Source organism: Drosophila melanogaster, chromosome 3L (assembly GCF_000001215.4).
Source record: "Drosophila melanogaster chromosome 3L".
In the NCBI taxonomy this organism is placed as follows: domain Eukaryota; kingdom Metazoa; phylum Arthropoda; class Insecta; order Diptera; family Drosophilidae; genus Drosophila; species Drosophila melanogaster.
In genome coordinates this window covers 895,836-908,596 of record NT_037436.4, presented here as the reverse complement: position 1 = coordinate 908,596, position 12,761 = coordinate 895,836, and the positions used below count along the sequence as shown (strand labels likewise).

The 12,761-nt window shown below is 45.7% G+C and overlaps 3 protein-coding genes and 1 long non-coding RNA gene across 5 annotated transcripts; all 4 read right to left on the bottom strand.

Annotated features, from left to right (window-relative positions):
• Window positions 1-4,786: 4,786 nt before the first annotated feature.
• Window positions 4,787-5,699, bottom strand: mat (materazzi; the record flags this gene model as incomplete). The annotated part of the gene is made up of 1 exon (NM_138228.3): window positions 4,787-5,699. One exon carries the CDS (start codon window positions 5,697-5,699, stop codon window positions 4,983-4,985), a length of 717 nt encoding a protein of 238 aa, NP_612072.2. The 3' UTR covers window positions 4,787-4,982.
• A 501-nt stretch (window positions 5,700-6,200) lies between these two features.
• Window positions 6,201-6,709, bottom strand: lncRNA:CR46200 (long non-coding RNA:CR46200). Its single transcript, NR_133146.1, has 2 exons — window positions 6,550-6,709; window positions 6,201-6,481 (listed from the first exon to the last, which is right to left on the bottom strand). It is a non-coding gene; the product is annotated as a long non-coding RNA:CR46200 (long non-coding RNA).
• Window positions 6,710-9,824: 3,115 nt separating this feature from the next.
• On the bottom strand, window positions 9,825-11,217 carry CG34057 (uncharacterized protein). 2 transcript variants are annotated; one of them, NM_001038892.2, is made up of 4 exons: window positions 11,058-11,217; window positions 10,621-10,987; window positions 10,196-10,565; window positions 9,825-10,133 (listed from the first exon to the last, which is right to left on the bottom strand). In NM_001038892.2, the coding sequence occupies exons 1-4, from the start codon at window positions 11,149-11,151 to the stop codon at window positions 9,930-9,932; spliced, it is 1,035 nt and encodes a 344-aa protein (NP_001033981.1). In that variant the 5' UTR covers window positions 11,152-11,217; the 3' UTR covers window positions 9,825-9,929. The 2 variants fall into 2 exon arrangements, with proteins under 2 accessions (NP_001033981.1, NP_001033980.2); NM_001038891.2 differs by having other exon boundaries at window positions 10,621-11,217.
• A 15-nt stretch (window positions 11,218-11,232) lies between these two features.
• On the bottom strand, window positions 11,233-12,646 carry CG34056 (uncharacterized protein). Its single transcript, NM_001038890.2, has 3 exons — window positions 12,046-12,646; window positions 11,623-11,989; window positions 11,233-11,567 (listed from the first exon to the last, which is right to left on the bottom strand). Exons 1-3 carry the CDS (start codon window positions 12,480-12,482, stop codon window positions 11,346-11,348), a joined length of 1,026 nt encoding a protein of 341 aa, NP_001033979.1. The 5' UTR covers window positions 12,483-12,646; the 3' UTR covers window positions 11,233-11,345.
• Window positions 12,647-12,761: the final 115 nt, after the last annotated feature.

Sequence of the window (12,761 nt, the reverse complement as noted above, 5' to 3'; positions counted from 1 at the left end):
AAAGGTGAATTGTTTCTTTGTTGGCATTTGGTGCTAAACAGCTGTTGGCCAAGATGGTTATAAAAGTAAACAATGTAACAAGTAATAACGGCTGGAAAGTACATCAACATAGGGCATAGTTCGGATTGCTATCTATTTTTACATTTTTCATACATCTCATACACAAATTTCGCGATGTGTACTTTGCGGCACTGCATTTATCAGCCTCAGACGACTAAGCTCGTCAAGTTCGCTTTTGGTGGGGTAGGTAACAGACTAACAGACTAGCAGACACAACTTGGATTCGAACTTCGAACTTCACCACCGCGGAGCATGGCGCACAATCGCTTCTATCCTCGTATCCTTGTCGCTGTAACGGTAGCTGTATCTGTGTGCGAGTATCCTGGACGTGTATCGTTCGTGTGAGTGCTTTGCATTAATGTAATCGAAATGCGAAGCCGACTGAGCTGACTGAGTCGACAGTGGTTGCCATGAAAGGAATGCACTTTCGATTCCCGTCGAGGGCTTTCGTCGCAGGATTCGCAGGACTCTCGCTCTTGGAAAATATGGCATATTATGTTGAACACGCCGCCATTGTTGTTGTTCTTGTATTACGGTAGGCACGTGCATGGCAACGATTGCCACCCCAAAACGGGCTGACAATGTGAGCACTAAAAGAAAATACCCCCAAATTGCATAGTTGATCTAAGATTTCAGCTTTATATTCAATTGAATGTATTAACTCCGCCAGAATGCTATAATACACATTGTACAATGAATTGAATGCGCTACTAATATTGATTTTCTCGCAGTGCATGGTTGAAAGTGCAGAGAGTATTCCCAAGGCGATCCTGTCGCAGCAGGGTGGCCTTTTGCCAGGGGAATCGATGTTTGCCATGCAGCTTAGAATTAAAATAGCGCACGCATCCGAGGCCAAATCCTGGGCCAAACTTCGGATCGAGTGAATCGGCGACAAAAGTCTCAGAAGTGCGCCAGCCACGCGAGCATTGTCCTGAAGGTCCTGTCGTCCTTCGGCCGCGATGGCTGCCATCCGAAGGTCCTGAAAGGCATCGCAGATACACTGATTCAAAATCCATCCCCGTGCCGGGTGGCGAAAGTCCTCCCCTCCGGAGGACTCGGTGATGCCTTGCCAACTTATTCCTGTCAGTCACAAATGCCGCCTTATTTGCGATTCACTAAAGTGAGCGAAAAAGGAAACGGGAAATCAAGCCATCAAAAAGGACGAAAATTGATTAATCTGAGACAAGCCCATTGAAACGGATTAGTGCGCGTTGTTTAGAGGCTTCTCTGCGGTTATCATCATCCACCAGATCAGAGTGCACTTTTGATATTTCCATGGCATACGATCTCCGCACTTGCTTCTAAGGGGGAAGTCGTCTATTAAATCTCTAGAAGTTTCGATTAATGAGTGATAAATTTCTCTGCATGTACCCTTCAAAAATCCGCTTTGACTGCTCTGATTTCTGCGCTCCAAGGCGTTCTTGGCACAAATTCGCACTCGACAAACACCCACGACAGCCCGCGGAGAAGTGCCCCGACCACTGGGATATGGTCTCTATGTCCCACCTCGTCAAATCGCCCACATAGGAGGTACGCATTCTGTTTGTTGTTCGGTACATTGCTAACCCTTAAGTGCATCTTTTTATGGTAATTTCAAGGGCTCAGCCCCACCTCGGATCTGTCTGCGTGTCCTGGTCGGTATCCTTGCTCCCTCTGGCGGCTGCTTGGCAATAATTAATGTTCGAAAATGCATCGTTTATGCGGCATAATGCACTTGCATTTCCATTCTCGTTTTCATCTGGCTGTGTGTGTCTCAAAAGGCTTTTTAGCCTTTCAGCTTTTGAGCCTGCAAGCCGCGTGCACTTTTGCTTGGGCAGCTCCTCAAGGATCCACTCCACTTGTAGCACATGTTGCCCATTGTGGCGATGAGGCTGCCATTTCGGGGTTCAGTCCTGTCAATCCATTCCACTGCCACTTCCACTGAGCTGTAATTAAATTTTTCGCTTTCATAATTTCATGCAATTTTTGCTGCTCCGACGGCCAAGCGATTTGGTTTCCAGGGCGCAAAGGTTTTTAATTGCATTTGATTTGTTTCTGGCAGGGGGAAAGTCGAAAAATCTGCTAACAATTTGCATTACTCCATTGGGTATTAAAATTGAAAGCTCCAAATTTGCCGTATCTCCGGGTGATTCAGCCGCCAATAAGCCAGGCTCAGCATGTGTGGTTTAATAGTAAATACCCCACTGAGCACAGGGGATTGGGATATTTTTTTGTAAGCTAATCTACAGTGAATAGAAAACAAGTTGGCATAATATCCAATCATTTTGTGCATGCCAAAAGCCGATTAACAAAATCTATGCCTTTGGTACAACGATTTTTTTAAGGACTCATCATCCACCAATTACAGCTCTCCCCCGAAATAAGAATTTTAATAATAGTCCTACAGCTGTGCGTCATGCTCAAATTTAAATAATAACAATTATAATTTTTACTCTGGCATAATTGTATGCAATTTGCAAATGCAGCTTCGTTTTTTAGGGGTGTGAATATTTATTGTATAATTGCATTTCTGGCGAGTGATGACGGGGTGCCTCCCCAGTCCGTAAGTGACTAACTTTATTTAGCAGCATCTTAAATTGAAATCCCAATAAGCCAATTGCAGCATGTGTGTGTGTTCAAAGAAAGTCCATCCACCGGGCTTAAGGAATTTGCTAGCAAATCCCACTTTGCAGCCAAACAAAACTCACCGGTATATGGCAAGTGACTAACCCCGGGAAAACCTGGCATAATTATGGTCGAGCTACTAGTCGAGCGTATTCCTACAGTTGTGCGGCATGCTTAAAAATAAATACACACAATAAATATGCGCCGCAGGACACAGAAACCCACAGAGCGAATGAGACGGAGAACTGGCGATTCGCAGAGGGTTCAAAACTGCGAAACAAACAGAGAAAAGCAAAACAATCACAATTCACAATTCTGTCGGGTGTCGAAGTGCTCTGGGCACGCGACCGGCGACCAACGTTCATTTGCCGCTGTCGCTAATGTCCTGTGCCAAGGATTCCAGGCTGCGAATTGGTCCGGTGCACATTCGAGCGAATGTGTATTCATACGGCGGCATGTGCGGCGAGGAAATCACAATGCAACCACCAGAGTCCTCCATCCGAAATCCCAGTTCCCAGTTCCTAGTTTCCAGTTCCCAGTTCCCAATTCCCTCCCCAAAAGTCAAAGGCTGGCAATCGAAGCCGAAAATTTAGCCAGGTGCATTTTCAAACACCAAACACAACACACGAGCCACATAGCGGCACCACTGTGAAAAGTGCGACAGGGGTCGACAGTGAGGACTGGCTATGTTGCACGCTGGCTATAATATATATAATATTTTATTCAATGTGAAGGTGTTTTTAAAGAATCTGTTTTTATTTTTGTAGTTTTTAAGTTCCCTCGATAGATATATATTATAATGGTTATAATGGATAGATGGTTATTGATTTCCCAACATTATTTATTATTCATTTTAAAGTAACCAAGATCATCCATCCATCTATATTTTCACTGTAAACGCTAGAAAGCAGAGCTCAAGCGTGGCGCGATTTGGAAACCGCTCAAGTCTGAGGCTGTTGCTGATTTCGAATAGGGTTTTTTAAAGCGCTGCGCCCTCGGGGGTGGCAAATGCACCCAGATTGGAAGGAGGGCTGCTCCGCTCGCATATCCGCATGTCAGTCACAGTGCATGAGCGTCTAGGGAGGGTTTTAGGTTTTAGAGGCGGCGGCGAAATATAAAATATTTCATTTTTACCCCTTGGCTCACTTATCAGACTATGCATATAAAATTCCAATTGGACGCGTTCACCGCAGAAGGACGAAGGAAAAAGTGGTGGGGCGGAATACTCCCTTCGCGTTTTATGCCTAAGCCTGCCAAGATCGTGTGCAGGATTCCCCCTCAAGCTGAGGCTCCACTGCGAGAAATGGTGCAACTTTTCATATGTAATGTTTGGATTATAAAACATTTGAGGCATATAATCAGACAATTATGAACAGAAAATACTAATTTAATGCGATCTTTTTTTTCTGAAAATTACTTCTTCTGAAAATTGCTACTGCCAATTTCTCTCAGTGTCCTTCATGCTGCTGTGCGAAAATTGCACGACTTGCGCTTCTGCTTTTGACAATGGCCTCACATTAACTAGTTTCCGCTGCACTCGCAGTCGCAATCCCAGCTCCGAGCCCAATACCATTGCCAGTTCCACTTTTAATGAGTAACTGAGCGAAATGGGAACTTCATTATAAAAGCACCCCATTCGCAGGACCTCCTCCGCCTTCCTGCGACGCTTCCTGTTTGGTTTGTTTCAATTAAATCGCATGTGCGACCCACGAACAGGCGCAGGACACCAGGCAGGCGGCATTAAAACCGAGGTCCTGGGCCACCATTCGCCGGGACACATTGCAGGACACATGGCTCATCTGTTACTTAATCATGGCATTGCCATAGATACGCGTACCTCGCATTGCGAGGGTGCCGCCTTTGAGCCCGACCTTTGAGCAGCCAGTACGGATATTTATTGTTATTGCCCGGGGGGAACGAGATTTCTCCGTCTGTTTGGAGAGCAGGAAAACTGGCTTAAAGCACTGGCCATATTCCGATTCGGTGGTATTTCCCAGGGCTTGAATGCGCCATTCATGTGGAAATGGTTCTGTGATTGACTTGCAGTTCCATGTAGCAGATATATTAGGGATTGAAGTTTTTGCACATGAATAAGATATATATTTTTTTAAACAATTGATTTATGTTCTTTACGCCTTTGAGCATGTATTTTCAATCGATATATGTTTGTTAAGTAATGCTAAATATATTGGACCAGAATTGCCATGATGTATATCTATTCATTTCACACATTAATATCTTAATATGTTAATACTTGAGAGGTTATTATGGTTCGTCCATAAGAATAATCTATTGATAGCCAGTTCCACATTGAATCTCTAGTACAGGTAATCTGTGTAATCGTAGCTCGGAAAGGTGACGTTGCTCCAACCGAACTGATAACGGATAAGGGCGTCTACACCACCCACATCCACGCCCAGTCTCTGGAGTTCAGCAGTGATGGCCTTGCCGGGTGGAGTGGCCAAAACTCTTTCGTAAACTGGACGCAAGGCCACCAGACGACGCCAGAGTTCCGACAGTTGAGGACTTGTTTGGGTGGCACTGGGTTCCAGAAAGGATCGGATCAGTTGCACTGGGTAGATCTGCACGAACTCCGCTTGGAATCCCTGGATTCCATTTACGATCTGCGACCAATAGGGATACTTGTTCAAGATCTTGATCTCCAGTTCTAGATAATCAAAGATTTTGGGTCCACCGCCGGACAGGATCAATTGCTGCGTGATCCACTGCTGCAGTTGGCGCACTTCGGGTTGGTTGATCAACTGGCGGTAGAATCGATAGGCGGGTAGGGAGTTAATGGCTCTGATCACACCTTGGAACTCGATGTCGTTGAGGAGGTAGGTCTGAACCAGCTTCTCGATGTTGTCCACCGGTATCTGTCGAATCACCGACTTCAGCTCCAAGGCAAAGTTGTTCTGCTGAGCGAGGGTTCCATTCTGACCATATGGCCGGATCGGAGCCAAAATAGCCGGCGTTGCAGAGGGAAAAGCCACCAGGCACATGAAGCCCAAGAAAGCACAACCGATGAACCGCATCCTGATCTGTGTTCACTCCAAGAACTAGTCGACTTTGGCTATTCCCTCGGCGCTTTTATAGCGAAATGTCATCTCTGTTATCTGACTTTCTGTTTGTGACTTAGCTGCCTCTTATCGGAGGCAGCTTGCTTTACAAACTGACGTGGTCCACACAGGTGGGAAACGGGAAGATCTGACATCTGATTAAGGGAGTCTATTTACAACCCTTAGTCACTTGGGTTTGCTTAGCAGGTGACCATTTTCAGTAGCACGACCAACTGGAATCAAAAAAGTTAGTAAAAGTGCACTAAGAAGAGATGGGCATTCACACATCTGGAAATCTAAGAAAGCTATCAAAACAAATCGGTCAGATTTGTATATAATAAACATTACTGAACTGATTTAAGTAAGCACTTATTTATTTATTTCTCCGACTTTCGGACACATACTTGAGATAACAGGGAACCACAAAAATACTTAAGAAATATCTAACTATTCGAGGCAGACGACTTCACAGTCCATAAATCGCAGCTTTCTTACTTGGAAAGAATTCGGTCAAGTCAGACAACATTTTATGAAGTAATTCCGACACACGAATAATAAAATACAAATAATGATGTCACTTTGAATTAAATAAACTCTTATAACTTTTCTGAATTAGCAGCAGCGAAGAGTTTGAAAAACATATGGAACTCCATCTGGCTGGTGAATTGATCAAAGCCCAATGATGTCACAATTTCAAGACTAGATCTCCAACACAAAAATGTAAAGGACTTCCTTGGTCAAGTGCAGTCCTTGGGATTCTGGAATAAAATAAGCAGCATGTAATCGACAGATGTGTGTGCGTAATTAGTTAGTTAGTTTCCTTTACCCGATCGCATATCCGGTCCAGGCGACATTAGTTCCACTCGAGGGAGTCCTTTCGGAATGTTTCATTCACGATAATTAGCATTGGCCAGGACACGCCTCCTCTTTAGAGCCAGAAAACAAAGAAGAAAATTTCAATCGAGCAGGAAACTGACAGATTTGCTGTATAATTTGGAAATTATAAAACTTGGCCAGAGTCTGTAGAGCCGGAGAATCCAGAGAGATGCAGGACGAAGCCACCCCAAAAAAAAAAGAACAAGAGCTGGGAGGTTAGGGAGATTTAGGGTGATTTCGTCTAGGGGGTTGGTTTTAGTCCGCCCGAGCATAAGTATTTCTGTTGGCCAGGGGCGATCGCATGTTTGGTTATCGGAATCGTAAGGGGAGTTGGGCTGGCAGCTGCGAAAAATAGTGGGTATGTTGAACGAACGAACCCCTTGCAGTGCTTGATAAATCATGTGCAAAGGTATTTGTGCAAAGTTTTCGGGTTTCATTTTCTATCTTGCACGTTCGATTTTGCGGCAGCTGCAGCAGGAAATCCCGATGCCGACGCAGGAAAAGTGGGAAATAGGAAAATAGGAAAAGCCAGTGTTGCCATGGAAAGCATTTACAAAAAGCGAACGGCTTGCCGACAGCAGAAAGAAAATATTTCGTTTTTAATTGATTTGGCATGCTTCAATTTAACGCTTGGCTGCCACTTCCTCTTTTGCATGCGAGACCTGCACGTGTCCTTTTTTAGTTTTCTATAAATTTCAATATTTTTACAAGCATATATATACTATATGTGAAATGCACTTCCGCCGCATGACATGCCAATGAGTCAGAGGCCTGCAAGGAATCCGAGCCTAAGGTCCTTTCCTCTCCTCGCCTTGCCTTTCCTAGCTACAGGTATGTCTTGGGGTTAGTCCTTCGCCTCAACACAACACCCCGTCCCTTCCCCGTTTGGCACGCGTCAAGAAAACGAAGGGCGAGAAGTCAGTGAATTATTCTTAGGGGTTGCTCATTGGGTTTTTCTTATAAGAAGCATTCCTCAGCCGGAAGGAGCAAAGCAACACGTTCAAGACATTGTTGAGTCACCACTGAAATTATTATTACCCCCGGAGGTCCGTAGTCGTCCTCACTTTACCCCAAGTGTGCTGGCATTTATACCCCTCAAAGGAGCACCACGAACCTTCAGGATCAGCGTTCTTATCGAAGGCGCCTCCTTCGGGGCTTGTCCTTTTAGGGTCCTTTCATTCAGCATTTCAATCCATTCATTCATTCCCTCGTCACTTAATTGAGATATGGTGCAGAGGAGAGAAGGAAGACGACAAACCAGAACGAGCCCATAAAAGGGCCAATTCCTTTTGCCGTCTAAGTGCCAATTGTAGGTTTCACTTTAGGCTACAAATTGAAACGCCCCTTGCCAGGACCCTCGTCCCTCTTCTTCCCTCGTCCTTCTCCCCTTGTTTACCTTTTCTCGGTCTGCCCGGGCTTCCCTTGAGGAGAAGCCATTAAATTGATTATAAGACATTGTTGAAATGTGTAAACTGTTCCGTCTCAGACATTCGGTCGCCGAGAGAAGTCCCCTTTTTATCTCCCTTTCTCTGTCTGAGTCTCACTTTCTCAGTTTCTCCCCGTTAGTGTTTGGGTATCTCCGTGGGCGTGGCATCGTTGAGTGAAGTCGAAGCTGAGGAATTCAACTAATTAGAGGGGAAGAACCGGAGTTGCTCGCCATAAAATAGGTGTTGAGGGACCATTTCGGTTGGTAATGGGTTCACCTCAAGGGGTTAACGAAGGCAGCGAAATCCTTGCTGTTTTATTGAGCCAAAAGGTGTGTCTGAGTTGGTTACCAAGGAGTTCACCCCGAGAAGTCAGCTGAAACCACAGCTTATGAATTCATTGTTCTTGGGGTTAATGCTCGGAAATGACTTAAGGTGTCAACAAAGATCGTTTTGTAGAGGATTTTGGTAATAATGCTAATGGGTGAAGAAGTAAGTAAAGGTACGAAGCTGTTCGACTTAAAGCCGTCTTTGAAATGAATTTATGTCTAGGAAAAATAAGTTAACCAGATGAACAGGGACGCAGTTCCTGAGTCATTTAAAGCAGACACGATTCAAGCAATAATATACACAAACATAGACAGTTAAACAAGTAAAATCAAATGGAAATTTTATACGAAGGTCCAATGACTTTCCCCGCCCCTAGATCCTGTCTAGTTGAAAAAGTCAGCAGCTGCCACAGCCGAGCCTTTATCGCAATCACTGATAGGAGTTACGATCCGGAAATCTGTAGGGGGCCCGCTGTACGGCCCGTTAACCAGGACACGTGTGTAGTTGCATTAGCATATGCACACATATGTATAGCATGTAGGAATTACAAAAGATATAGGAGCTCTGCTTCGAAAGCTCCCTGCACAAAAAGCCGAGCAAATGGGCGACTATTAGGGGAAACAAAGCAAACAGCGCAGGCGCAACTGGGGTTCGGAATTCAGATACAGATAGTGAAACTGGGTTGGGCACGTTCCAGAGGTTTTTTGGACCACGACCACCACCCCTGGCATGGATAGCGGCACACAGGCAGTTCGGGGTACCAGCTGCATTGCCAAAACGAGTTTATCCTTATCCAAGAACCCATGGCTGTCTGAACTCGCGTGCCGTCAGTCCGGTTTTAACTCCCCTCCGAGCTCATTTCGTTGCTCATAAATAACAATGCAATGATCCCCAGGTATTTTTCACGTGTTTGGCACGTTTCGCTCGATTTTCCGGTTCTCGATTCCCTCAATTCCCTCCCTAATCTCCCCTCGGAAAACGGGCACGCGTCCTTTTTGATAAATTGTGCTTTAAAGCGCAGGGCTCGGGTTTTGGATTCTGTTTCTAGAGCAAACGCCCTTGACAAATGGCCAAAACAACTCCGGACGACAGGACGACACTGCCAAGAACGAGACGAAACATTGTCTGCCTTATTGCTGGAATAAATCTTCATCGCTTCCCGGCTCCTGGTTTATTTATCAAGGTGTAGCAATTACATTAAGTCTGGCATGGTTATTGGACACAACCCGGGACCAATATCGCAGCTGGGCATGCATCTACCGGAAGTCCAGACGTGGGGGCAGCTTCAGTGGCCCCATCGGGTAGCCAAAAGTCCTTGCGTGATGCATGAGGAACTCCCAGAGGTCAAAGACATTCCCACTGGCTGGGCGAGGGTGATCTGGGAACTGGAGCAGCAGGCGAGGAACTGAAATTAGCTACTAGTTTTCCAGTTCTTTCTCTTCTTTGCAATAAAGTGTCTCCCGATTAAGTTCTGAATTTAATGTCGAAATATATTTTCTTATGTTCCATATCGTAGATTAAGTATATAATGCTTGTTGATGAAGACAGGACTAGATGTATCCTTGGATATTCTTGGTTAGTTCTTGTTGTCGGTGACTTGTTGGGACCAATGCTGCAGGCGCTCGTTCATCTGACGGAATCCCAAGCGCGACGGAAGAGCCCTCGGCGTCCTGTGCAATCCAAAGACTCTCATGTAGTACAGGAAGAACTCGAAAAGCTCGAACTCAAAGTCTTTGACATAATGAAAGGATATAGCCGAAGCAGCACAGCAATCACTTTTCTTAAACGAGCAAAACATTACTTATATGGATTGTAGTTGTGTATATGGGCATGCAATCCTACATTTGGCTTGTGGAAGAAGTAGCCCTCCAGCCAGGAATTACTTAGGATGGTTGGGAATACCGTGAAAGGATTGACGGGCAGGAAGCGGTGGTGACCCTGGAAGTCCCGGGTGTCCCCAGCTATAACACCCACATCTTGCAGGCAGTGACCGATCTGAACGTCCTCAGACTCCCCGTTCAACTTGCAGATGGTGGTGCTGTTCAGGGCGAACAGATTCAGACGACGCAAGGCGTCCCTGCTGAGCACGTAGCCACCGCCACCGGACATGTAGCCCTGGGAAAAATACGCTTTGAAGCGACAGCCAAAGTACACAGACGATTCCGGATCGTAAGGGTATAGAAACAGGCGCAGATTCTCCATGACAATATAACTGCAAAGATACATTTCTTAGGCTCTGTGCCCATTGGCCAAATTGCATCACTTACGTGTCATCATCGGCCTTCAGAAACCAGTCGTACTCGTTTAGATAATGCTTGTGTACGTAGGCCATTCCTGTACGCACTTTGGCATATAGATTCTTTCGGGATTCGGATTTGTTTATCTGGAGTATGTTCAGATTGGAATCTGTTTGGCTGCTCATAAAGATCAGCTTATTGCAACGCGCTCCCCATGTCCGATTTACCAACGCCGCCTTTGTGGCATGTGAAGATGGCATCGTGAGCACTAGGCAGAGTATGCGCACCTCCCTTCTCAGCCAGGTAGCCAGGTGCTCCTCCGAGGCCACTGGATACTTAAGTAGAGCAGCCTTCTCACTCGCCCGCAAGTCATTATTCCTCCACAGCTTCAGGTAGCCTATAAAATCGGTGAGTCGAATGCCCAACATAATGCCTAAGACGAGGAAGATGATGTTCCGAATCATTACCAGGATCATTGTATACTGCGATTGCAGTATTTTCTTTGGTGAGAAGAGAGATCCCATGCTGTGTCCAATTGGCGCAGCAATTTCGTTTATACATTTCGATTAGAGAGTCCGTGAAACAATACAATTTGTTCGTTGGTAAACTGCTGATGGCAGTCAGTCACAAAGTCTTGAAAGTATAAAAACAATTGTTTTCTATTTAATGATATTCTTAAGAGTTTAAAAACTAATTCTATTTGACTGTCGGTATGTTAAAATGAGTCTTAAATATGTACTAATATACTATATATATTATTCTTGTTTCAGCCACGCGTTTGAATTCGTGCTATTTTCTTGAGCCCACTGATTCAGCTGATTCTGCAGTTCATCGGGACCCAGTCGGGGTGGCAGCGTTCTCTGGGACAAGGGAGTTCCAAAAATGTGCAATCGATATAGCAGGTATTCATACATTTCGAACTCGTGGATTTTGACATAGTGAAAGCTGATTCCCGAAGTCGAGCCAGTTTCATTCACCTGAAACAATAATATATTAGAAATAATGTAGTACTTTCTAAGATATTATACATACTGGTTCATAAAATGTCAGTTTGGGCAGCCAATTGTCGGTGGGAAAGGTAGGCAGCATAAATTTGAGAGACAAGGGCAGAAACCGATCCCGGCCTTCCTCATCCCGCGAATCCCCTGCAACTACTCCCACATTTTGCAGGCAGAAGCCAATCTGCCTGTCCTCTGAATTGTTGTTAATCGGGCAGAATTGGCTGTTGTTGAAGGCAAAGAGATTGAGCCGACGCAGTGCATCCCGACTCATCACATAGCCAGCTCCTCCGGACATGTAGCCCTGCGGAAAGGTGGTGCGGAATCTGTGGCCAAAGTAGAGCGCTGCCTCGGGATCATAGGGATAGAGCAGGAAGCGCAGGTTTTCCATTATCACAAAGCTAAAATTGGGTGAAAATGAATATGTGATTTTGGAACTCGGTATGTTTTCACTTACGTGTCATCATCTGCCTTGAGGAACCAGTCGTAGTCTTCTCCATGGTTCCGGTACACATACTCTAGGGCCTTCCTCATTTTGAGATACAGGTTGTTTCGATCCTCGGGCACGCCCACATCAATGACGCCCAGTTCCCGATCCTCCTGGCTGCTGATGAAGATCAGCTTGTTGCAGCGCCTGCCCCATGTGCCCTTAACTCGTCTCACTCTTGATTGGTGATTCTTTGGCAGGGTTAGCACCATGCAGAGTACCCGTGTCTCGTTATGGAGCCACAAGGCCAGTTCCTCCTCCGTCGCCAGCTGGCTGGCCCCTTCCTCCAGCTGCGTAATGGACGTGCTGGCGAACTGACTATCGGTCAGCTGAAAGTACTCTAAGAAGTCTGTCAGTTGAATGCCAATGATGAGGCCCAGCACCAGGCAGAGTATATTGCGATACATGGCGAGAGTGTTCCTGGCTGCAACTAACCAGCTCCAGCTGGCATTTGGCGATTCCGCTGTGGGGAAATGGAGGGCACTGGAGTGGAGCTCTTACAAAACGAGCCGGGGGCACAGCGAATGCATTTCGCGGTGTCGCTCATCGCCGCCAGCTGATCGTCGACTGCTCGATGGGCTCACATCGCAAATGGCTTAAAGAGTCTCCCCCAACTGAGAAAGATGTGGGCAATTAAAGTCACTGAAAGAAACAATTTCATAGTAGCTTCCAACAAAAAATAAATC

What these genes read in the sequence shown, in the direction of transcription:
- CG34057 (NM_001038891.2), bottom strand. Translation starts at nt 11,114, where the DNA reads ATGGGATCTCTCTTCTCACCAAAGAAAATACTGCAATCGCAGTATACA. An exon ending in CTGAAGGCCGATGATGACAC is followed by an intron (nt 10,566 to 10,620) that starts GTAAGTGATGCA and finishes GTATCTTTGCAG; the next exon opens with TTATATTGTCATGGAGAATC. An exon ending in ACTTCTTCCACAAGCCAAAT is followed by an intron (nt 10,134 to 10,195) that starts GTAGGATTGCAT and finishes TGCTCGTTTAAG; the next exon opens with AAAAGTGATTGCTGTGCTGC.
- CG34056 (NM_001038890.2), bottom strand. Translation starts at nt 12,482, where the DNA reads ATGTATCGCAATATACTCTGCCTGGTGCTGGGCCTCATCATTGGCATT. An exon ending in CTCAAGGCAGATGATGACAC is followed by an intron (nt 11,990 to 12,045) that starts GTAAGTGAAAAC and finishes ACCCAATTTTAG; the next exon opens with CTTTGTGATAATGGAAAACC. An exon ending in AACTGACATTTTATGAACCA is followed by an intron (nt 11,568 to 11,622) that starts GTATGTATAATA and finishes TTATTGTTTCAG; the next exon opens with GTGAATGAAACTGGCTCGAC.